The sequence below is a fragment of the Sinohyriopsis cumingii genome, chromosome 3 (assembly GCF_028554795.1).
Source record: "Sinohyriopsis cumingii isolate HCF-2022 chromosome 3, ASM2855479v2, whole genome shotgun sequence".
Lineage (NCBI taxonomy): Eukaryota > Metazoa > Mollusca > Bivalvia > Unionida > Unionidae > Sinohyriopsis > Sinohyriopsis cumingii.
The window spans coordinates 63502982-63528655 of NC_142963.1; the positions used below are offsets into that span (position 1 = coordinate 63502982).

Here is a 25674-nt window from a genome sequence, read left to right on the forward strand (position 1 = left end):
ATTCATTTAAAACTGTTATATGTAATATTTTTAATATAAAAGTTCCATATTAATCCAACAGTCAAGAGCGTTATTTTCTTGTCACAAGCTCTGATTATATTAAAAATTTGTTGATAATGTTGCTGATGAACCAAGATTCTGGAAACTCAAGGTGGTCTGTGTCCAAGCTGAGGAAGTGAAGTCTACCAGTGTTGTTCATCTTCTTTAAGCCAAGCCAGTCCTAAAATCAACAGAATATATGTGTAATTGGCTGTTCCTATTCTTTATCAGAATAGTGTATACAATGAAAGACTTTTTGTACAAAACTTGCATGCATATTTAAACAGCACTTATAAGTATAAATTGAAACTGATGTCATAATTGGTAGAAAATAGCTTAATAATAATAATTATAATAAAAAGAAGAAGAAGAAGAGCATGAGTAATACTATTAATAAGGATAGGAATTGCAAATGATATATAGTAAAAACTTTTTTCAATGGTATAAATATCTGTCCGTGCTCTGAAAAACAGCAAATGCAGAGCTAATGAAGCAATCGAATTCCTAAGGGGTAAACGAGAAGCAGTCATTGGATTATAGTCGTTGTTTGGATGATTGATAGCCTCAGATCGACAGTTCTTATTAGGCTGATTGACCGCATCAGTTTGGAAAGAAGAGATTATAATTAGTTCAATATGAAATTAAATTGCTATCAGAAACCATTCATTAGGTAATTGATCTAATCATACTTTCAAGTCCAACTATTTGTGTTGTCCGAAATAAGGTCCATAATAATCAACTCATCACAAACTAAAATGTTGCAAGGGTAAACCGCCGAGAACGTTAATTTCTAATCAGATGACCTGATTAAACTTTTAAATTTCCCAAGCTTATTGTAGACAAAGCTATCATCAATAAACCTAGAATGATTTGTTGTTTTCTTAGGTTGGACAACTAATGCTAGACATAATTCTAAAACCAGTCAACCAATACCTACAATTCCTTTACATATTTCATGGATGTAACCATCAATCCTATTTATTAGTATGAACTACAATTTCCTTGACTCCATGCCTGAACATTACATTGCTTTTCAAGTACGTATTTTTAATGAGATTTGCTATTACACGACTAAAAACACTCTTCTATAAGCAGCTCCAGCAATAAATGTACAACTTATATCCATGTACTGTACTCGTAAAGATGCATCAACACTAATATCACATGCATGAACTTTGTAAAGCTGCTTTCCCAAGATTGTAAACATAGATTGTTCTTAATTTATTGTAATGGTCTTCGGTTGATTATCATATAGTTTTGATGTAGAACACGTTTTGTTAAGTTGATCATATCACTAAGACTGTAAAGGCATTTTGTTCCACACTTGTTTTGGCAACACCTTGAGTCAGATATGAATGGGTTGCGCACAGTTAACAATGTTGCGCTTCGATTTTGGATATTTTGTTTTACTCTAGTGTCAATTTCACAAAACATTTTATCTTCTTGTTTCCTTTTCTTAAATTTTGGAGAGCCCAGTCAGATCATGCCATTATCTAAATTTCCAATTTGATTCAAGGGAATGCAATTTAAATTGCTCTTAATTTTATATACAAAATAAATGAACATTGACAATTACCTTTTTTAATTTCTACAATTAATTTGATGTTTACTCTAATAAATATTTTATAACGATTATGCCAGGTATACCGTCCATATATAACTAATTACCTCTGTGTACACTGAGGTATCAAACAAAATGTTTATGGCTTTACCTCTGTGTATATCGGGGTCTCAAACAAAGTATTTACGTCTTTCGCTTGTCCTGCCTTGTAGAAACCAAACCACTAGAAAGACAACAGCAAAAGTTTAAACGTGCAGTAAAACAACTTAATCTAACAAAAAATCAAATAGTGTACTTCAACATGGATTTAACATTAAATTATGTTCAGAACTGAAATAAAGATTTTAAAATCTGTAGGAGAAAATTAATATTTATTACATTCACATCTAAAAGGTATTAGCAAACACGCTATACGCGCTAGGAACTAAACAATAATGTTTCTCTACGTTTTACCTAGTTCATCAAAACGTCTTTATTGTCAACTGCTTTGCCGTGTTGAACTCTTATTTGCAGCTGTAAAAGATATTTTTTCTTGACACTGTCAAAGTCACGCGTTACGCGTTTACCTTTTGACCTTTATTGGAGAATCTGATTCTATTATTCATCGATGAGAGCAAGATAATGACCATCAAAAAATTAAACAGTTGGTGAAATAGAAACACTTATTCAAGAGATGCATGAAAATGGTTGCATATATGAACAAATTTGTAATCAATTAGTCCTGACCTTTCTTTAGAGTTTGAATTGTGCATTTTGTTTTTTAATGAAGGGGAAAAACATTTCAAAATCAGTGTTTTGTCGTGGGATCTCTATCTGTTTCTCACTGATTTAGCAAGCAATATACAGGAAGATAATAACCTCACTTTCCATAGGTTCCACCATTGAGTCCCTCAGGAATTTCACCATTACAAAATTTTTCAGCTTCAACATATTTGCTTTGTACGAAGGGTTCTTTTCCTTAAAATGGAAACATAAATTATACATGACAAAAATTGATGGAAATTCTATAACACGCATTCTAAATTTCCTCACAATAAAATAGCAGCATACGGTACATACAGAGTAATGCATTTATTTATTTATTTATTTATTTATTTATTTATTTATTTATATAACTATGTCAATGACAACACCGTGGCTTCGGCGTTATCAAATCTACCTGAAAAACTGTTTGTTAAAATTGATTAAATAGTTTTCAGAAAATATACTCTTGTGTAGCAAACGAAACTAAAGAACGAATGGAGACGTTTTATATTAATGAGCTCAAGACTGTATGTGCAAATTATGCTAAAGTCTTAAGAGATACTTTAGACTTTATATAGAATCTGAATGGCATATCGAAAAGCATATAAATAACAAAATGTGCTGAAAGAAATTGGAAATTATCCTACAAGAGAACGACGACTTGCAGTGTTACTTATACATCCATTACAATTTAAACTGCTGTCATGTAACTTGACATTTCTGCAGCCTCAACAATATTCACCAACGTTAATAAACTGCATTATTTGAAGTGCCAGATTTGGCAGTTGTTTTAAGTCTTTATTTGCGAAGACAGAACATTGAAGATTTAAAGCAAACATTCTCAGATCAACTTAAAGCCCCAATGTCGCCGTTACGTGCAAAAAGTCGAATGTGCCGAATCATCTAAATAATACTGAATCTTGAGACATCTTGATCCTAAGTATCGTTGGGTGCCGTTAAAAACCAGATAATATCGACGTTTCATCACATTATGAGCCATGTAATTTCTCTCTCGAACTGAGAAACAAAACCATTTTTCATAAGCTTACTAATTAACCCGATGTTGATCGGCGATATCCTTGGGTCAACCCATTTCAGTCGCAAGCTGGAACACAAGATTTGATGACATCACCGTTCTAAACATAACAAGCCAACATTTTGCTATGTCGGATACAGTAGGTGATTTAGCATGTGATACGCTATTCTCTTTTTGCGTTTCATATGATACAGTACTCGACCTATCATTTACGAGTATTTTTTCTTCAAATCCATAACTGACACATTATTTTTGCAAGCCCGCATCGTATGCTTACCAATTAATGTGGAAATCCGCAACAACTGGATTTGTCTTCAGCCTATGTTCGCCCCAGCTGATCTCCAATATTCAACTGCGTCTTATTTCTATTTCATGTCTGCTTTCTATTCAAAGATTCGCTTAAAAAAGTTTGCCTGCCTTCATTCCCACTCGAATCCATTTGTTCACTACGTACGAATCTTGTTGTTATTTGATTAGTCACTAATGGATTGTGTCGAATGTATCACATCACTAATTTTGGAGTACTACGGAAAAAGATTGGAATTACGAGCAACTTCGGGGACTGAATTAAGAAGTTGCACCTCAATTAAAAATTGAAAATTTGAACGTCGTTCAAACCTAACATCTTGATTATTTCAAAGAACGGTTTATGTCAGATAGCTTTTTAATAAATCATTTACTTCCTTCTAAACTTTAGATCCATTGGGAGTATGGTTACATTTACGAAAAACCGCGGCATTGTAGCTTTAAATAATTGAGTAGCTTAAAAATGTATTTTTTAGGCATGTTACTAATTTTGAAATTTATATGTAAGAACAGCAAGGTATGGGTGACAATATTTTACTTATAACATCAGCAAAATCAGCAAAACACTGAAATTCTCTTCCAAACGACATCATCTCTGCCAAAGATTTCAACCAGTTTAAATTTCTTTTAATGACTTTGTGTGGATACATTTTATGTAAACATTTAATTGGTAATGATGAAATAGAAATCTTGCCAACGCCGACGCCACAAAAATCTTTCCACTGCCGATGCCACATTTAAGCATGCGTTTAGATTACATAACTTGTCTTTAGTTTTGTAGCTTCTTGTATAATTTGCTATGAGTTGCTTTAATTCAAATATTTTATGTTATATATGTATTTATATAGCGTAAATTTTAAACCCAACTTAGCTTGCTTTGTTTTAAACTGACATCCTTAATGTGTTAATTTATCTCTCATAATTATAACTATAGACGTGTATCTTGTATCATGCTTCAATTTGCATATGTCCGTACAATTTGTTTCACATATGTTAATATATATCTGCACCCAATGTTTTAAATTTCTGTATTTGGTGTATATTTTAGTCACTACTTCTTAAACGTGGTTTAATTTCTTCATGTAAGTTTAGAGTATAAATATCCTTTTGTACATTACATTATATGCGTTATTTTAGGCAGCAAATGGTATTATTTTCTGTTACTTTCAACTTTTGGAATTAAAACAAACTTTATGATAAAACAATGTCCAACCAAGATGGTTGAATTATAAGCGTCAACGTTTGAATCAGATAAAAGGGACGTCGCTGCAAGAGTTTAGGAAAATTAGTTCAAAGGAATATTTACCAACATTTTTAGAAAGCAAAAATATGTTTAAAAGAATATTAAAAGTTTGAAAAGATCTATAAAATGAGCAGAACTAAAAACTTAAATTTTGATGCCAGAACAGATACAAACTTATTCAATGTAAAGACATCGAAAAGGGGTCGCCGTATTAAAAATAACATATCTTTATATATCTTTTCAAAAATGATATGCCCATTCAAGCAATTTATTGAACAAACAAAATAAGCAACCTGTGTGAGAAGCTGATGAAATATTCAATCTTCCAAATGGAAGAATCATAGGTTCAAAATATTTAAATTTAAGATCTGTGTGTGCTTTGTTGGGCCGACGATATACTTCCTGAAATAATTAAGTAAACCCTTAGCGATATTTTAACTATTCTACATGTTGTTTATAACAATATTTTTGCCACATGTTATCTTTGGGCGAAATAATTATATGTCCAGTAGGAAAAGATCTCTGAATGGTACATATCACAAAAGAAGCAATTTACTAACGGATGCTTTGAAAAGGACTTTTATGACGGTTCGAATGTAAGATTCTATAAATGATTTGAATTACATCAAGGTCTTTGACACGAATGATCATGTGAAGATGTTTTCTTGGCATTGTATATTTATTACACAGGATATTTCCAACAGGCATGCTTTACAGTAAGCCGATGATGTAGCACAATGCGCAAACACAGTTTGAAATCTGCAGTCACAATTGAATGTTTTAGAAGAATTTTGTGATAAAATAAGTGTTATATCTTAATGGAGGCTTTCTACGATCTAATGAAAGATAGTAATACAGTGGGAGTTTTGAGGATGCGATATCCAGCACAGTACTATCTTATGTTAAAATACGTTAGGAGAATGAACTGGGTAGTTAAATTTAAACATTTCTTATTAAATATGGATATGACGGAGTATTCACTATATGAAAATGATTTATTTTTGTTAGATTATAAACAATGTATCATGGGTAATATGCTAATGATTTATTTTTGTTAGATTATAGACAATGCATCATGGGTAATATGCTACCAGATATATCAAAGGATATGTCCGAATTTAATTAGGTTTCCATTCCAGATACTTTAAATCTTAGACGTCTAAAATTCTATCACCGAATTGGAGTGCGGGACAAATATGGACAAGCTTTATGTTTCTCCTCGTAAACTTATGTTATCGTACAGTAAACATGTGAACATCCATATCAACCAACGAGCATGTCCTTTGTATTACGTTTTCCTAATTGAAGACCAATTGTGTTTTGTAATGCTTCATCCTGGCTTAGTAATTTAGACACAAATTGTTCCTCTATCAACTGATCAAGACACCCAAGCTTGAAAAAGGTTATTGGTTGCTACAATCGAATGTTCCATATATTATTTGTAATTTGGAATATTTGTATACCGAGCATTTATTTGTTAGAAGAGAACCTTTGATTTAAAAATATATATGTGCAGTGTATGATACAAAACTGGCCTCCTTGCAATATATATGAATGGAAGTGGTGTGAGATGTTATTTCGGTGTTTCATAAATATTTGTAGGGTCTAGTCTATGTCATCAGATTGTTTTCTATAAAACTGTTTAATAGTATCAGTTTGTTCTCCGCAATACGTTTTCATATATCATGGCATCGTTTAATAACTAAAGTCCGATATAACTAGATCAATTACATGTATGTCTGCATAGCGGTTATGTTTTAACAGTTAATTATTATGTTTAAAATCTTTACATTAACTCGTTTATTGGCCTTCACTCTTAAGTTCCTTAATCATAGGCACATTAAAATATTCATAATCAATAAATGCACGAACTAAACACTATGATATAGAAGTTAAATGATAAAATCATAATCTGCTTACATTTTCCTGATTTATATCTGCTAGGAATACACTGGCCTTTCTGTATTCTGCCTCGTTCATTGGGTCGTGCCAGTACTGTGCTTGAACTATGCTAAGAACAGGAATCAATAACAGTTATAGAGTCCGTGCCACGCAAAGATGTAAACGAAAAAAGAATTACATTAACAGTTTGAATCTAAAACGTTGAACTTATCAATATTATTCTAGTACATAAGCATTTAATAATAATCAATATTTTAAATATACAGACTTTGAAAGAAAAAGCATCAAGAAAGAATTTTGTTTTCAGATTTGTTTACATGTAGCATGGGCTTTAATACTGCAAGTTAAATGTTATTGTTATGCAAGAGATGATAAAGCAATTTGTGACAGTCAAATCACCATATATGAGCAAATCTGATACCAAATTTTAATCATTCATCTTATAGTTCACATCTGCAAAGCTTTACTATAGGATCCAATAGCTATCGTAAGCATGAACTGTGATGTAGAAGAGGTTTCTCAAACTTATAACATTCGCTGACCCATTTTGAGACAACGGTCTTATACGCGTACCACTTCTCCCAGTGCTGTAGTATTTCTGTTCTTTTTCGTTTGTTTTCTGCCACGTATCCCATGAAACCCATTAGCATACCACCGATGGTACGAATACCACACTTTGGGAAATAATGATGCAGAAAATACATTCTGACTAAATAAATATTGACACGTTGATCCCAGTGAATGCGCATAAAGGTGGAAAGAAACAAATAATATAAATCTTTGTCCATTGCCATTTTAAAGCAGGGAAACTACAATGTGTTGATAGAAACCAGGGAGTAATAGTTTTCTTTTCGTTTTTGTTTCAAACTATAGGTTAGGTACTTTAGGTTTAATTATTATTCTAAATCTCAAGAAAATGGATTGACCTGGTGGGAGTTACAAGCTTTGGGCAAACATGTACTAAAGTTACCATGGTCATTATGGCATGCATGACTAACCACTTTAATTAACCACTTCATCTGAGGTCCAAAAGAAGATTAACACCACAGTTATATGGCGCTCACACACACGTATAATCACCAGTAAATCTCTTGAGAGTACATTACCACGATATGCCACTTGAGTGTGCACGGCACGATGTTGTTACACAGATGTGTACGGATGTTATCCACAGTCATCCATTCTTAGAAACGTTCGTTTTCTGCTCTAAATGCCCGTATATATTCTCCATTACAACAATACAGCGTCAGAGGAATGAAATTGTATGTGCATACCCTCTTTTATATATGCTACTTTTAAAATATAGTCCAGGTGTATGGCATTTTTAGCTCAGGTAATATCTGTAAAATGCATGGACTCTATCATAGCGAGCGTAGGAGTTTGTAGCAATTTTTCCGGGGGTGAGGGTAGAGGCCATGCAAACATCAAAGAGTATAGCCTTTAAAGTGAAGCTAATACGGCCAATGGGAGAGACAAGTTCCCATAGTCGGATTTGGATGGTTTAATATTATAATATTTTGGGGAGTTTATTTAAATAAACGTTGTTAATTCGTGAAATTTGGTATATATGTGTTTATATACAGTTACAAGTTTCTTATGCCATTTAAAATGTTTTCTTTTGATCTTGTTCATTTGGGTATTATAATTTTATTTATTTATTATTTACGGGGGGGGGGATCACTTTTTGGAATTAGATTTTTTCAGAGAAGAAAAACACATTTTTTTGTATGATTGCGCGAGAAACTCCTATAGGAAATCAAAAGTGAATTTTAAAATGGCACAAGATAAATTTAAAGAAGACAAAGATTTAAGAAAGAAAAGATTTTTAAAATTTTGGAAAATAGTTTAAAAGTTATGCCATTTAAATATTTCAAAGGGAGGTAACGCATATCAAAGTAATTAGCTTCTACTGAGTTTGAAGACGACACAATTGAGAAAAGTAACGTTGGAATAATTTGAAACATAGTTTCATTAACTTCTAAGACAAAACGCAATAAAAAATAATGTAGTGTGAAATGTGAGTTACAGTGATGTTCTTTTCTAATAAGAAAATGGTACTTATCACTATGCATCTCGTCATCCAGTTTCATTATTCCAGGTTGTTGTTGTTGTTGTAAGGTTTAACGCAATTTTTAGCACACGATAGGCTATACATGGCGGCTAGTATTAATGGTGGAGGAAGAACCCGAGAAAACCCCGGAAAGAACCACCGACCCACGAAAAGCTACTGGCATGCTTTCTCACATACCCACATTGGCTGCATCCGAGACTCGAACCCACGCAGACAGAGGTGAAATGGCAGTGATCAATAACGGAAAGCGCTTTAGACCACACGGCCACTCGAGGCCCCTTCATTATTTCAGGTAAATTATTGTCTAAATAGAGGGCAAAATATATATGGGCCTGAGCTAAACGCAAAAACATAACTAAGAACTGTGTTACCTATTTACAATATTATCTACCATGAGACAGACAACGAAATCGAGCCTTTGAACAAGGATACAATAATCGTCGAAACACTACGAGGCAGTATCTCTGCATAGGGTTTGACACGAGTCGATGCCGATGACGGGTCTTGTACAATAGCTCTCCTACACTCCATAGAGGCAGCCTAATCACAAGACAACCATCCAATTTTCTAACTTGCTTTGAAAAATGTTGTAGAAGTTGTTGTGAAAATATAGCTGACCATGTCAGAGAACCATGGAGAGAACTATAATGAGAAATTGACGTCATAGTTCTTGGCCGTAACGCGTTCAGCTAATCAAATTATATTAAGCTATATATTGGATAGGTTCGGTCAGTTAATATTAGACTGATCACTGATTAAAATATATATGATTGGAATATGGTAAAAGTAAATAACATGGGGACAGAGAATACATGACTTACTGATTTTGGATGAAGCTGAAAAAAGGAAAAGGAAAGCGATGTTACATTACTTACAAAAACTGTGGCATGATACATGCTGGTATAAAATTACAGACTATGCAGTTTTATGAACCAATATTTTTCATATTGGTCCACACGAAGTAGAAGTCAATATAACAGTTAACGTGTTCACGAAGGAACATATTCACCTCAACAAAGGTCTATATACTCTCTGAAACAGTATGAACCACTAGGTGCTTGGGATGTGATAAGCTCAAGAAAACGTGCTGTTTAGGCAGATTGCAAGCAGCTTTTTCTCAGCCGTGAGGCATGCTGGGATCGAGATAAGTGCTCTTACTAATAAATACTTTTATGCGGGATGTAGCAGCATCTTTGAACTAAATTATGCAGAAAGATAATTATAGATCTTTGTTGAGGTGAATCCAGGCTATGATCCCGAGCGGATGGAATTTTCCTGTCCTACACTGAAACATAATAAAGAATTCTGATGTAACTTTGAAATGCAAAAGATCCATTGAAAATTGCATTCGCTAAAGGGTAGTTCCAAAGGTAAACACTCTTATCAATAAGATTAATCGAGACGGACACAGAAAATAAGGAAATCGTTCTCGGTTCAACTATGATATAGACTTGATATAACCCTCAGAAATAATAATGAGAATAAGACTTTTAAAAATCTATAACGACGGCTTTTCCACTTTCACTAAATAAGCCGTATAGGTCGATTAATCAGTGCGAAACTGTCGGTTTCTTATGCAGTTTAACTTAAACCACTGATCGCTTTAGTACGTAAATGTGTTGCGATTAATGTTTATCTTTTCTGTTGGAAAAGGATGTTCAGGTGATGAAACAATTCAGGATGTGTTTGTTACTTTGACTGCACCATGCTGACAGCAGACGATCAAAATAGTCCACGAGTCAGGATAAAAGTCACGTGAGAGGTCGTCTGGCGCTATCCTGTACCAGTGTTTTACACTAGAAAGCACAACTATACGCATTTAAAAGTATGAGAAAATAACTAAAAGCGTGGGGGGGGGGGCTTATAAAGACGTGAGTAGGTTTTGCTTTGAATAAGATATAATATTATAATGTTGCTAAAAAATACTGTACCCAGTATAGGCTACAACAGTTAGCATCCTACGGGCTATATTGCAAACAATGTTTTGCTTTCCAGCGCAGCCTGGGAAACCGTACACACCTAAATAAAAAATAAACATATGTTATTTTGTCTGAAACGAAGACCACATAAGCATGTGGAAAACCAGATATATCGTAAAGTGAGTCGACAAAAAGGGTATTGTTAAAGAAATTTACGGTGCTTGAGCGGCCGCGTTTTTTCTGCCAACGCCATCTTAGCCCCCTACACTGTGATATAACTGATATCATACAAGATGATATTATCAAGCTGATGTCTTGTATGGACGCAACTCTCTTTTCGATTTTCCTATTATTTAGTTCAAATTTTAGAAAAATTGTAACATTATCTAAAAATTTCAGTTGATTAAGGCAACGTTTCTAGAAGCCATCTAACTTTCAAAAATATTGCCATAAGACCTTAACACAAATCGGCATTGCTGAGCACACAGACTCTGGAAATGCTCTATGTATTTGCATGCCAGAACATACAATACATACAATAAAACACACATTTATTCATTATCACAACATGAATATATTACAAGCTAAGCATTAGAATGACAGATAAAATGCCTTTGAAATTTATTCAACAAGTGTCATGTTTCCGTGCCTTTTTAGTTTAGCGCTTGCCGAAATAACGACATTAGTGAAAGAAACTGGTATTGTAACGTAAGTATAAGTAGTGCTTTAGGTATGGGCATCAGTTTACCATGTGAGAAACTTTCATAGATTTTCGTGGGTTAGGAAATTAAAAACCAATGGGTTATCATAATGGACAAAAATGCCCTTTTGCCCATGTCAAGCTATACAACGCACATTTGTGGGTAATTTTACATATTTATGAAAAATCAAGAAAATATGATAGATTGAGGAAGAACATGATCATCTAGATTTCTGTGAAAATGACTTTTAGTAATTGCATCCTTATTCTTTTCTTAAAACACTAGCAAAGGCATATCAAAGATATAGCTCTGAAATGAGAAAGAAAAGTAAGTGTATGGTGGTCAATACTCTTATATAAAACCACCAAGATTGCAGAATGGCACTGTTTATAATGAACATACTAAAAAGAAATATTGACCTTGGTGCTGTCCGCCAACTGATATAAGATTCAACATGGGAGGCTTGGGACATCTCTGTGCAACAGCTCGCCTGCATCAAAAAATATTCAAGTATAGAGTAGCATCAACTGCAAGCAATGTAGACTCAGACCGGCAGGAGCATTATGTTACGGATAATCTGAATCTATGCTGTTTGCAGATGGATGTATATTTTACACTGGAGGTCTGTGTAAAAGCAGCATTATCACCACGCATTTCTCACTTATCGTTAACATCATCACCTGAGACATACACATAAGTGTCCCCACCCACTCAGCCTCTAGACTCCGCACCCAAGGGATAGACGGAAATCCCAAATCTGTAGATCACATCGAAAGACCATCCTGGTTATTCTCCAGAGTTTCTAGTCTCTCTAGTAAATTGTGTACAAGTTACAAGATATTGCACAACTCAGTAAATCGTTACATTCTGTATGTACATTACATATAGGCAAACGTACCCACCACCCATTCCGCACAAGCAGCAAGTGAATTGAAATTCTGAAACCTTTGTATACCTCATATCCCAGAATTTCAAGTCTATATTTAAAACTTTTGAAGGAAACAGTACTGGTGAGTTACGTCATCTATATCTACTTGCTAGATTTTCAACTGCTAAGGCCGGATACCTGTAAGCCTATGTACACCGACCAGGGTTAACCCCTTCCTCGTTCTATGCAGGTGAGAAGCGTGATCCTAAAAGGGCTGTTCAGTCACCTGGGGGTGCCGATTTCCATTGCTGCTTCTGTTCATTGAAAAGCGACCCATTGCCCAACAACACATGTATGCAGGGGTGCAACTACAGTTCTCAGGCGAAATGCTTTGCCGTTCGCACATCGCCACATGACTTTGAGGGTATCTGGTGGGAAAGGGGAACATTATCCTGACTAACACGTGAGTTGGATGTAAGTAAGGGAATCTTACACAGAGTCAACCTCACTATATCGTCTAGGCCTATCTTAATCCAGTGCCACGACAGTATAAGAATGCCTGGATGAGGCGTGTGACCATCAGTTCGTACTGCACATGAGTTGATGCCAAGCGCATTCAACACATCTGTTGTCGTCTGTATTTAAAACTGGGAGAGGAGCGTATCTGCTCTTCCATCTGATATACCTGATAATACTACCATTTTTACAGTGACTGGCGTAACCTGACCTGACATCAACGTGTACATGCTTAAAATACAAATCGTACGGTAGATATCAGTATTTTCGGATATAAAATGCATAGTGGTTATATGTTTATATCAGTATAAAGCTATTGCAAAGCAGGCTCATGGCTATGGGGACCTACAGGTCAATTTGTCAAAAATAAACAAGAACAAAAATCACAAACACATAATACAACAAATAACACAAAGAAACATAGCAACACAATATTTTCTATGTTTTTATGAAACAACTGAATATGTATATGCAAAGAGCCCTATTATCTCCACCATCAGGTAATAACCAAAAATTATAAAACCGTTCTGAGGGTACAAAGACAACTCCCATAGATAGTCCAAGATTTGGAGTGTGTATATTGATCCGCGTGCTCTTTGAGTTTGCCGTCTACAACAATCTTGTGCTGGCCCAGACACACGGCCCCCACAAAGTACCTAGAAGATGCACCTGGCACATACTAGATGGACAACATCACAAACAAACTGACAACATCTTGGTGAAAAGACGATTCAGCACAGGACTGAACATCGCCAAAACACAAAGTTTCCCAGGAGGAGATATTGGAATAGATCATGATTTATTAATGAAAACGTTTCGCCTCCAACTGAAAATGATCAAAAAGCCTAACCAACCAAGAATCAGATTTGACCGTGAAAAATTCAAACATCCAAATGTCGCAAAAGCCTTTCAAGCAATGATAGGTGGCAAATTTGCACCACTGATAACCCAGGACAACAAAGACACTGACCTAGAGTCCTTAACATCCCCATTCATCACATCTGTGACCATCACAGCCAGCGAAACCATTGGCAAAAATCGTCGAAAAAAGAAACCTTGGGTCACAACAGATGTCCTTGAACTATGTAACAAACGAAGAGAACTGTAAAAGGGGAAAAATAGATCATGAAGGAGCTAGAAAATACAGAGAGATAAACAATATAATCAGAAAAAGCATGAAAAGAGCAAAGGAGTCCTGGATAGAAAGACAATGCTGTGAAATCGAACACATTCTGGGCAGAAACTACAGCAAGATGGCATATAAACTTTGGTGAAAGATCTCACACCTCATAAATAAGGAAAAATAACCACAATCCAAGACAACTAAGGAAAATGACTCACAGAAGATCAAGAGATCCTCAAGCGATGGACAAAATACTGCTCAGAATTGTACAATCATAAAACCCAAGGAGAACCAGCAGTACTAACTTGCTCTCAAGCAGTAGAAATTGATGACAATCCTATTCTTCGCGAGGAAACAAATTGCAGTTAGTTCATTAGAGAAGGAACGTCAGCTGGCGTTGACAACAAACCAGCAAAGTTCATTCAAGCAGGAGGAGAAAAGACAGTCACATTTCAAAACACAATCACAATCTGCAAGACGATATGGCAGACAGGAGAATGGCCCACCACATGGACTCAATCTTTGGTCATCATGTTCCCCAAGAAATTAAATCTACAGCTATGCCAAAACTACGAAACCATCAGTCTGATCAGCCACCCAAGCAAATTTATGCTAATTCTCAACAGACCAAAGCCTCAAGCAGAGAAAATTATTGCTGAAGAGCAAGCAGACGTCCGAACAAAAAGGACCACCACAGAACAAACCTTCAATATCAGACTCCTTTGCGAGAAATACCTTCCGTATCAGCAAAATCTATACCATGTCATTATAGATTTGAAGAAGACCTTTTTTAGGGTATGACATGAGGCCTTATGGCAACTATGAGAAAGTACATCAGCTCAGACCTGGTACGGGTTGTTGAGCACCTCTATGACAAAGCCAGTAGTACTGTCCTCATCAATGGCAGCAGGAGAGATTGGTTCCGAACAACAGTTGGAGTCAGACGGGGATATTATACTGTCACCTACACTCTTAAATATTTTCCTGGAAAGGATCATGAAAATGACTTTTTTAGACCACAAGGGCACTGTCAGCATCGGAGGAAGAACAATCACCAACCTTCGCTTCGCAGTTGATATTCATGGCTTAGCAGGAATATGAAAAGAACTGGCTGACTTGGTTGAGCGCCTCGACAGAACCTCCACAGCATACGGTATGGTGATTAGCGCCGAAAAAACAAATTGACGACAAAACAACACCAATGGCATCAGCGCAGAAATAAAGTTCAGTTGACAGAAACTAGAAACAGTCTTAAGCTTCAAGTACTTGGGATCAATTATCACCAATGAGAACTCCAAATGAGAACTACTTTGCAGGATTGCTCAGACAAGATCAGTAATAACAACGTTGATACCAATATGCAAAGACACCAACGTTGCTATTAATTCCCAAAAAATAGCCGATGCGTTTGACTGTTATATCCATTTATCTATATGCTTGTCTAACATGGACGCTCACATCAGATCTGCAAAGGCTTCAGACCTTCGCAAGTGCTTGGGCATCTCATACATTGACCATACAACCAACAAAAAGGTCCACAACGGGAACAAACGAGCCATTTGACCGTTCAAAAACCTCTTAACCACTGTGGGAAAAAAACGCAAACTGAAGTGGTAAGGCCATGTCTCGAGATCACCTGGACTGGCAAAAACAAGCTTGCAAGGCACAGCGCGGGTGGGCAAAAGAAGAGGCAGATAGAAAAAGAGGTGGGAAGAAATCACTAAAGAGTGGACAGGCATGGAGTTTGGAGATTCCCAAAGGGGAACAGGGACGGATGGAGATAAATTTTTGTAAACTCAATTGTTGTGCCCCAACGACATCTTGGATTATGGAATTAATGATGATGAGGAGGAGGAGAAGGAGGAGGAGGAGGAACCGTGAAGGACATGCGCAACATGACACAACTCACGAGATCAATACACGTTTTAACAATTTTTACAGCGATACAAACTGCCTCAACCTCCAGGAAAGGGATAACAACTCTAAAACTGTTTCGCATATCTACAGTCAAACCCCAAACATATTCCAAGATTTTAATTCTCTCTTTTTAACGTTATAGAATGATTCGCGCATCTTTATGCATGCACACTCACCAGTAGCATTAAACAATACCCGACTTTTCATTACAAAATGTGTGGATAATTAACAAATGCAAACAAATTTAAGGCATAAAGAACTAGAGTCCTGAGCAATATTTAGACAAAGATCTGTTTATAACAGGGGCAGACAACTGCCAAATCTATAAACATCAGCATATACTAATACTGGCATAGAAGATAACACATATTTCCAATATTTGCAATAATTATTCTGTACCAATGTTCACTGAAGTCACAAGTAAGCCCAGTAAACTAGAGACTTCCTTCGGAAGAGATAGGAGTGAATAATTTAGTTTAGTAATGTGGAAAGAGGCATAGTTATATAATTGTGTGTGTGTGTGTGTGTGTGTGTGTGTGTGTGTGTGTGTGTGTGTGATTATGATTTTTAACGTAGCTTTAACAATTTTTCAGTCATATTGCTGCTATGATTGCAGTGTGGCAGTTTATAGTGATGTCTAGCACTCGGGCATCATGCTGTAGACATGTAGCATGATGAAATACCCAGTCACATTATCCTCACACCAGGCCAACCAGTCCTAACACTAACCTCTTAATGCTGAGCGTCTAGCGAGGCAGCTGTTAGTACCATTTTTGTAAGTCTTTGGTATGACTCGACGGGATTCGAACCCACGACCTCCCGCTTCCGAGGCGGACGCTCTAACCACTAGGCCACCGGAGCGGTTCGTTATATGATTCTTTATTCTATGATTGTGAGAAGGATAAATTTGCACATATCTTTTTTTTATAATCGATAAAACAAAACAAACGTTGAGAAAATTGTTTCTATGTTTAGTGGGTGAATACGCTATGCCACGCACAATAGTAAAAGTACAAACAGCCCATGCCGTCATGGTTGAAATGTCAAAGCTCGTCTGCTGTATCTTCATTAAAACAAAAGCTTTGCTTTTATCGTCCACATTGACTATGTGCATGTGAAGCCCATTCCTCTTCATACCTAAGTTCCGACCGAACATTCGTGACTATGACAGCCATACTGTAGCTTTAATAGGTGGTTTATTGTTTGGGGCAAGAAAATCATGAGAAATAGGCCAGACCTCAATTACAAAATAATTATTATTATTTTATTATTTATTTCCTGCAATAGTAGCCCAAATAATTGTCGGTCAATAAAATAACACTAAGCAATTGAGATATTATGAAACTTTTCACAGTTCCATAATTTAAATGTATCCAAATACAAAAAGGATGGGTTTTCAAATGCACTGATATGTAGTAGACTACCAGTTTATATAAATGGTTTGTTCTTTAAACTGTTGCTGTAACTGCTGCTACCGTTGTTGCTGTTGTTACTCTTATTTGTATTTTTGATGCTGTATTTATCGATATTGTCTACTGAGACTTACATGAATTGTCCACCTTGTGAAAACCCAATGGCATTGTATCCTTGTTGAAGTTTGGTGTCATTGGCCAGTGTCTCACATACCATCTTAACTTGGTCATTGACATTCATGAAGAAACCATTTATAGTATCCTACAACATTGAAAAGAATATTGCCAATATTGAATGTGAGAAACAGTTAAATCGATAGAGAATGTTGACACATCCCGAGTTTTTTTTAAAATCACATAAAGGGAGATAACAAAACTACGGCACTTTTAATTCTCGTTACGTGTGTGTGTGTGTGTGTGTGTGTGTGTGAGAGAGAGAGAGAGAGAGAGAGATAGAGAGAGAGAGAGACTTGGATTTTAAACGTAGCTTTAACAATTTTTCAGTCATATCGCTACGATGTGTGCAGTGTGGCCGTTTATAGTGATGTCTAGCACTGGGGTATCATGCCGCAGACATGTAGCATGATGTCCCACCCAGTCACATTATCCTGACACCAGGCCGACCAGTCCTAACACTAACCTCTTAATGCTGAGCGCCAAGCGAGGTAGCTGTTATTACCATCTTTATAAGCCTATGATATGACTCGGCCGGGGATCGAACCCATGACATCCCGCATCCGAGGTGTTACGTCTGAATAATTGCATTAAAATTACATTTAAAACTCCAATAATGGTTACATACCTTAAACAAATCGCCTCTCATTTCCATCCAGTCCCGTGATTCCCACATCCTTTTGAAGTTTATATTGCAATGAAAGTCACGGACCACTTCGGCGGCGACCTAAATGATTAGAGTCTCGGTTGCGGAAGGTCGCAGGTTCGAACCCCGCCGAGTCACACCAAAGACTTATAAAAATGGTACTAGCATCTGCCTCGCTTGGTGCTCAGCATTAAGAGGTTAATGTTAGAACTTGTCGGCCTGGTGTCAGGATAATGCGACTGAGTGCGATATGATGCTACATGGGCTAGACATCACCATAAACTGTCACACTGCAGACATCGTACAGATATGACTGAAATTTTTTTAAAGCTACGTAAAAAATCTAAATCACACACACACACACACACACACACACACAGACACACAGACACACACACACGTCACGGTCCTGGAAGACCTTAAAAGGGGAACAACTTTAGTCACATCCAGGAAACTCTAAGTAATGAAAGTCCCTGTTCCTGGGACCTTTCATGTTTCAACCAGGACTCTCTGAATGTACAATGAGATCAAAGAGTTTTTATATGCCATACGTAATGCTTGTTTCGCGTATTTTGTGTAGAATATGGCGTCAGAATTTCTGTGTGAAAGGAAACATAACTCTCTGATCTATTCTGCATCACCTGACCTCAACTACACTCTTTCCAATTTCCAGTGATATGACATAGATCCCTTGGATCTTTTCTTCAATCAGCTTCTTGATATGCCCCATGCTAAAAGGGTTACAGCAGCAATCTCCTGCAATAAAGGTAACAAAGGAATCACTGAGGGCAAAATAACATAATTCATTTAGTGAAAGACCAAGTGAAGGGTGGGATTACTCCTTACTCCCCACCCACCCACTCTGAGACTTAAGCATAAGAACGATTATGTTCACCAAATAATATACTTGTTGAGCTAGGCAGCAGATATACAGTAAAACAGGTTTATAACCAGCTTCTCATACATCCCCACCCCATGCATACCTCACCCAAAATTTCTTCACTATATAACCGTAAATCGATGTATCCATAATGGAGATAAAATAATTCAACTGCAGTGCGAATTCTCTGTGCACGCTGTAAATTTGTTGCGCATCCGTGTTTATACTATTTTCAGAATTATTATTTTGTAATATGACCACCTGGTATTCTATCTCCTGACTTGAACCTGCAAGTCAGTATCAACTGATTTAGGTGCGACGTAGAAATAATAAAATTAATTTATAATATTCAAACATACAAATCGGTCTCCAATAACGCTCTTCCTCTGTGGGAGGCATGATCATAAATCTTGCTAATATATACATCAAAATCATTCAGATTCACAAATATACAATTTCTAATCAATATGCATAATTGTATTATTATGTCATTACTATTATTTAACCAATCTAAAATACAATTTGGTTTATTTGAAGAGGTGGTTTAATCGGTTGCTTGGATGTTTCGTAGGTTGTTATGGGCTTAACGCCATTTTCGGCACATAATGTGTTATACATGGATGCCAATATATCTGGTGGTGGGAGAACCCGAGAAAACCCTGTGAACAACCAACGATTCACTAAAGTTACTGGCATGTTTTCTCACATACCCACGTTGGCCGAGCCCAAAACTCGAAACCAAGCGGACAGAGGTGTCAGTAATCTGTAGAGGCGAACGTTTCAGACCATTCGGATACCAAGGGCCCCAATTTACTCCGTTTTAACATTTAAGTCCATGAACTTTGATAATGAATGAAATCCTTTTTGATGAACTTTTTAAGACTATATATTTTCTGAAAATAACATAACAAAATTTCTTTCCAATTTACGAACATCACCTTTATTAATTTATTTATTTCAAATGTTTTTTGAGACACTCTGTGTGTAATAAAGATACAAATTCCGAGGAAAGCAGATATTGTCATCTGTTGGAAACATAGGTTTTCCTCAGTATAATATATATATATATATATATATATATATATATATATATATATATATATATATACAATGTTGTCGGGCATTTCTGCGCACCTAAGGTTTCCGTCACCAATATTAAAGCAAAACGAATGACGAATTCGACCGATCGACGAAAATTTGATTCTGTAATGCTTACCATTTGAAAGAGGCAATTGTCACCAGAATATTCTGTTCAAAATAATATTAATTTTGGATGCACGGGATACCACCCACATGTTTTCATGATTCGCGATATGTGGGCCTATTCTGCGCACAGCTTTGAAAATGTCATTTTTATCGATCGGGTTATAAAAATGAAATACGTTACTTTGGACTGTTTCTGTCAGCAGTTCAGTCGAATAATTAAGTCAGGTTTATAGCTAGTTTTACGAAATTCAACGTAACAATGCCAATAAATGACAAGAGATATTAAGCAAACTAAACCGACCTTGTAAACAAATTAGTAAAGTTCAATATTTTAGACAAAATGTGGAAGAGAAACAACAATGAATCGGATTTAATGTGTTTAGAACGTCTTGTTTATGGGGAAAAATAAAGTGTTCAGAAACACTATATCCCGGGGAATTTCTTGAGAATCCCTTTCTAGCGGCAAGTTGACACGTTGGATAGCAGACTATTTTGTACATGTGAGACAACTTCTTGCAAAATTGGAAACTTGGGTTAAGGTACAGAAGTTTTTCAAGGTAAACATTTCCATCTTTAAATAATGTATTTATTTGTATGATTCTAAAAGATACATAGTAAATAAGATATTCTGGGTCACAAGTTAAAGAAGGTAATGATGTGGGTCTTCATGTTGACATTTAGAAATCACATTTCCATACGCATTTCGAGTCGAAATGTGAGATATTTTAAATACTTTATGAACACAACTTTTGGTAATTAAAGTATGATCGTTCTTTCTTGATTCAAAATGGATTTTTTACCCAAAATAACGCGTGATCCAATGTTTACAGAAATGACGTATCGTTGCGAAAAATTACAATTTTGGAGGACATTTTGCAACCAGTGCCGTTATGTTTTGTCTTTCGCAGAAAATAGCTGTCTTCCCATTCACCTGCACTTGTTTTGGGACGTTTCGCGATCTGCCCCGTTTCGAAACGGACCTGGCTATTTGACGACCAGTCTCCAAACTTACGAATAGTTACAGCACTCAAACTCAGCCTCAACTCAGTTGTCTGATGCGTAGTTGTTTAACGTCAAATCACTGGCCAACACTGAGAACATTTTGCAACCGTATGACCCGGTCTCATATTCATAAAACATTAAAACTTGAAGTAAAATCTTAACAAAGATTTTACATCCTGATTATTTGTAACTACTATCAATAATTGAATTACAATTTCAAAATGAAATAAATGTATGATTTTGAGGCTTGAAAGTGAAAGAGGGGCACAAGTTGAAGCCACTACCATCATTATCAATGCTAAACAAAATGTATTAGTGGTCTGAACATCCATTTGGCTCACGAATAGTGAAGTCTTCAGTCTTTCCCTATTTCAAGTCACTTGTCATAACACAATCCACCAGGCTCCTCCCTTGACTATATTTAAGAAGTTTATAATGAACGGTCATAATTTAACCTTTGAGAAAAAAACATATGGAGGTATAACAGAACATAAACTCAAATTTCAAACTTACTAGACTACACATATCTTTGTGTACTGCCATCTATAATACATCTTGAACATGTATGACATTATAGACCAATCATTTTATTAATTAGTATACACAATATGATGACAGTCAACAAATTTCGTAGTCATGACCAAAGCATCGAAAAATACTTGAATACAATATGTACCTCCGTAAACAGTCTAGGATTCGACCAATGTGGGTATGTGAGAAAGCTTGCCAGTAGATTCTCGTGGGTCGGTGGTTCTTTCCGGGGTTTTCCCGGGTTCTTCCTCCACCATTAATACTGGCCGCCAAGCATAGCCTATCGTGTGCTGAAAAATGGCGTTAAACCCCATAACAACAACAACAACCTCCATAAACTGTCATTTTGTCTCTCTTGTGGATTGATCTGATGTGCACTATACAACCTTGGCTGTTTGATTGTTCGTGCATATGCTGTACACTATATGTGAGCGTTGTTCCTATTGCATACTGCGGCGTTATACTTTCAACATCACAACAACAAAACATGACAGGAAACTTTAAACTGATGTTACTAGTTGGTTCGGTTTTTGTAATTTCACATTTGAACCGTCTTGTGATGTACACGTCATAAAATAGTCTTCAGTGTTCTGATAAATTTCAGGTCAACTAAATAAATAAATGAGTATATTTTTGCCAAAGAGTTGTTTCATGTCTCTGTATCTTTGTTCTCCGTCAATTTTAGATGTTGTTTTGTTTTATTTTGATTTTATATAGATTGACCGTGTAAAACGTACAAGATTGTTTTAGTTGTATGATGTGTATTTATCATCATAAAACATATAACTTGTTCGTTCATCATACCGTACCATTTTATCAATCTTGCTGTCTGGGATTATGTTGTATATCTCAATGTCGTTTACATTAAATGTAAAATGAAATCAACATCTCTTCTAAAGCATAGTAGAATATCTTTTTGAAATAAAAATCAATATTTACGTAATGTGGTATGTTAAGTTGTAGCACAATTAGCTTCTACTCATTTTAACATATCCAATTAAAGGAAACAAACTCATATTATTCTGTATACCTACATTGTTGCTTTCGTGCCAAGCTGATAGATATTTAGAACACCTCTAGAAACCTTCGAATTATATACACTGTACCTTAGTACCATTACGTGCGTGGTGTAGAAAGATAATTCAGACGTTAGTGTCTTGCTTGACAAATTGTCTTCATTGTGTGATTGGTCGAGCAAGTATAATGATTTTCAAAAATGCTAGTTAAGAGTAATGGTCGCAAATCTCCACATTGTGGTAATACACAAAGATATAAGTGGTCAGAGTAAATTCTACGTTTTGATTTTTAATGTTCTCATAACAATAGCATGATGTGCCTGCAGAATAACTGTAATTACAAATATATCAACATAACAAAATTAGTAAAGATCAAAGTCAAAAGTAACCATGACAGTATTCTATCTCGCAATTTCGTTGCAAAATAAATGTGGTTAGCAAGTCTAATAATTGTATCTTCCTCAATGAGAAGACCTGAGAGATTCAAATTTATACACTGAAGGACAACGGCAAAAGTATCAGGGTAAAATATTTATTTCTAAGATCACGATACAGAAGATAGACAAGGAAAAAGTGATACGCTCTTGAAATAAAATTTAGGGTACACATGCTCTTCTGAACATGTTTTTTAACAATACACTTGTACACATTGAAACTTTTCTTTTAAAGAAATTAACTGGAAATGTCTCCGTGGTGTTAACGCTAACACAAGTTCAGCTTAATGTGGCCAAAAAGAATAACACCTAAGTGACATTAAAGTTATCCAAGTCAGAGATGGCACAAATGCAAAAGACCAATGGAATTTCAGCAATTAAAGCGTTGTTAGCAGCTGCTGCTTCAGCGGTTGCAAAAGATGCGGCGTTAGGGACTGTCGGCATAGAGATCTTCTCGAAAAACAACAATTTATGCGTGTATCTCTTACATCGGGACCTGGATATCATATTGTGTCTGGCATTGTCAGAATTACCTCAACAACGCAGTTCAGTTTAACCTGTGACGCTGTCAGTGACAGCTATGAGGCAGGTCGGAAACAACTGTGAAATCAAGTGATTTAATAACGATTACTCCCGCGGTACCTATGCTTTTTCCATGTCATAATAATCGATTCATATATATTCGTTTGAATCTTGTTGATCAAGTTGTGCACTCGATAGATCTTCAAGGTGCAAAAGAAAATTAGAGATCGACCTGATATTTAATATAATGACCGTCGTACGTGGACATGTGAAACCCGTGCAAATTGTTAACGCAAGAAAACCCGCTTGCGCGACATATCATGGAACTGGCTTCGGTGACGTTGTTCGTGAATGGTTTGCAAAGCACCAAAGTGCTTTCGGCATTGTCATCGCAAGCTGCACCAATCGCTAAAAAGGTTGCAACGTGAGTCGTTGAGAGCATCAAAAACGTTGCCCTGGATCGGAAGGGGAAAACATGGAACTACAAGTGGCTACACTCGAGAACTAACAAAAGCGGTTGTACTAATATTAACAGAAACTATGCCAACTGCAGTTGGTAAAATTATTGCTGAAGCCACTCAACAGCGACTGTTTCATTATGTGATTGAAAATCTGGCAATGTGAAGTGGATTACGGTTGAGGACGTGAGTGGGATAGTGTCAAGTGTGGTTTTACTCTGCGTCACTGTATAAGTTGCTGACCACTTCACTTTATTGGATTATTAATGCTAATAATTTACGGGTTGCACATAGTTTGTGGTTTGCTTTCTAAAATGAGCAAACGTTTTCGGGTATACAGGCTGTGTCACATACAGAACCACAAAGGACAAAACCCCTATTTTCTACTACTGCCGTTCTGAGACATTATCTGGCCCTGAACCAACAACAAACCGTTTCGAAATGGCACTTTGTCGCAACGCGTGGTTTAACGTAGTATCATTTGCTTTCATAGACGCTTTCTTAACTGTACGTCCTTGTCTTTCAGATAAACCTGCTTAACTGTATGTCCTACTTTCTTGAACGCTACTAAATAGAAAGACGTTGTTTAAACACGACTAATAGCACAGGCAAATGATTAAACAGCACAAGGAAGCAAAACATTAAAGTCAAAACGTAAATTTTCAAATCAACTTGTAAACAATAAGGTTAACTGCAAACGAAACATCCGAGACAGAGCTACTATCATTTCTTCCTTGAAAATTTCATTCTAGACTTCTATAATGTCACACTACTTACCCATTCCATGCCATATAACAACAGGCACTGGTGAGACTTTGGCGTGAGCAATGACAGTCAATAAAAAAACAAATAAAGTACGGGTAACTGGTGGTATTGTCTTCTTGGTGTTATCCATTTTGTGCGAGGTCAAATGCTATGCGATATCTCACATATATATCATATAGGAAGTAGCTTCCCTACTTCAGTACTCGATTTGTCTCATTGGTCAAAATTAGTACAATACGTAGTTAAAATAAATACATGTACATATATTTATTATCTCTCAAAACAGAATGTGCAGAAGCTTCCACATAAATACCTTATGAACAGTTTTGCATATTTCTGCAAATTGTCAATAAAGGATAGTATATACAGTATGCTTTTCATGCTCGCATCTGGGAGTTATTGCTTCACTCCGTAACAGAATTTACATGCCAAGGTACTTTCTCCCTTAAATGCCGACAGATGTAGCATAAGATAACGAATTTTGTGACGTCACCTTTGCCGGGTCGCCCGCAGAATTAATTTCGGGGGTAGGAGGGCAAACATGTAGTAGTCAGCTATTTAAGTTTTACGGATGTAGGCCAAAACATGCACCTTTTCACTAACACACACAGTTATGGTAAATATTTTTAATGTGTGGGTTTTATGTAAAAAGGCAGCAGTAACTGTCAAGTCATTTATGCAG

At 36.1% G+C, this 25674-nt stretch overlaps 1 protein-coding gene across 1 annotated transcript; it reads right to left on the bottom strand.

Moving 5' to 3' along the window:
• Position 1: 1 nt before the first annotated feature.
• Positions 2-25162, bottom strand: LOC149802986 (palmitoyl-protein thioesterase 1-like). The gene is made up of 10 exons (XM_089952518.1): positions 25005-25162; positions 18825-18934; positions 17493-17620; positions 11942-12012; positions 10834-10921; positions 9724-9738; positions 6850-6940; positions 2459-2557; positions 1752-1823; positions 2-220 (listed from the first exon to the last, which is right to left on the bottom strand). The coding sequence occupies exons 1-10, from the start codon at positions 25120-25122 to the stop codon at positions 95-97; spliced, it is 918 nt and encodes a 305-aa protein (XP_089808644.1). The 5' UTR covers positions 25123-25162; the 3' UTR covers positions 2-94.
• Between the last annotated feature and the right edge of the window lie 512 nt (positions 25163-25674).

Bases quoted from the DNA above. Each gene is read 5' to 3' on its own strand.
- LOC149802986 (XM_089952518.1), bottom strand. From the start codon at position 25,122: ATGGATAACACCAAGAAGACAATACCACCAGTTACCCGTACTTTATTT. The intron at 12,013-17,492 runs GTAAGTCTCAGT...TTTTTGATGCAG, and splicing joins TCACAAGGTGGACAATTCAT to GCGAGCTGTTGCACAGAGAT. The intron at 2,558-6,849 runs GTAAGCAGATTA...TTCCATTTTAAG, and splicing joins CAGATATAAATCAGGAAAAT to GAAAAGAACCCTTCGTACAA.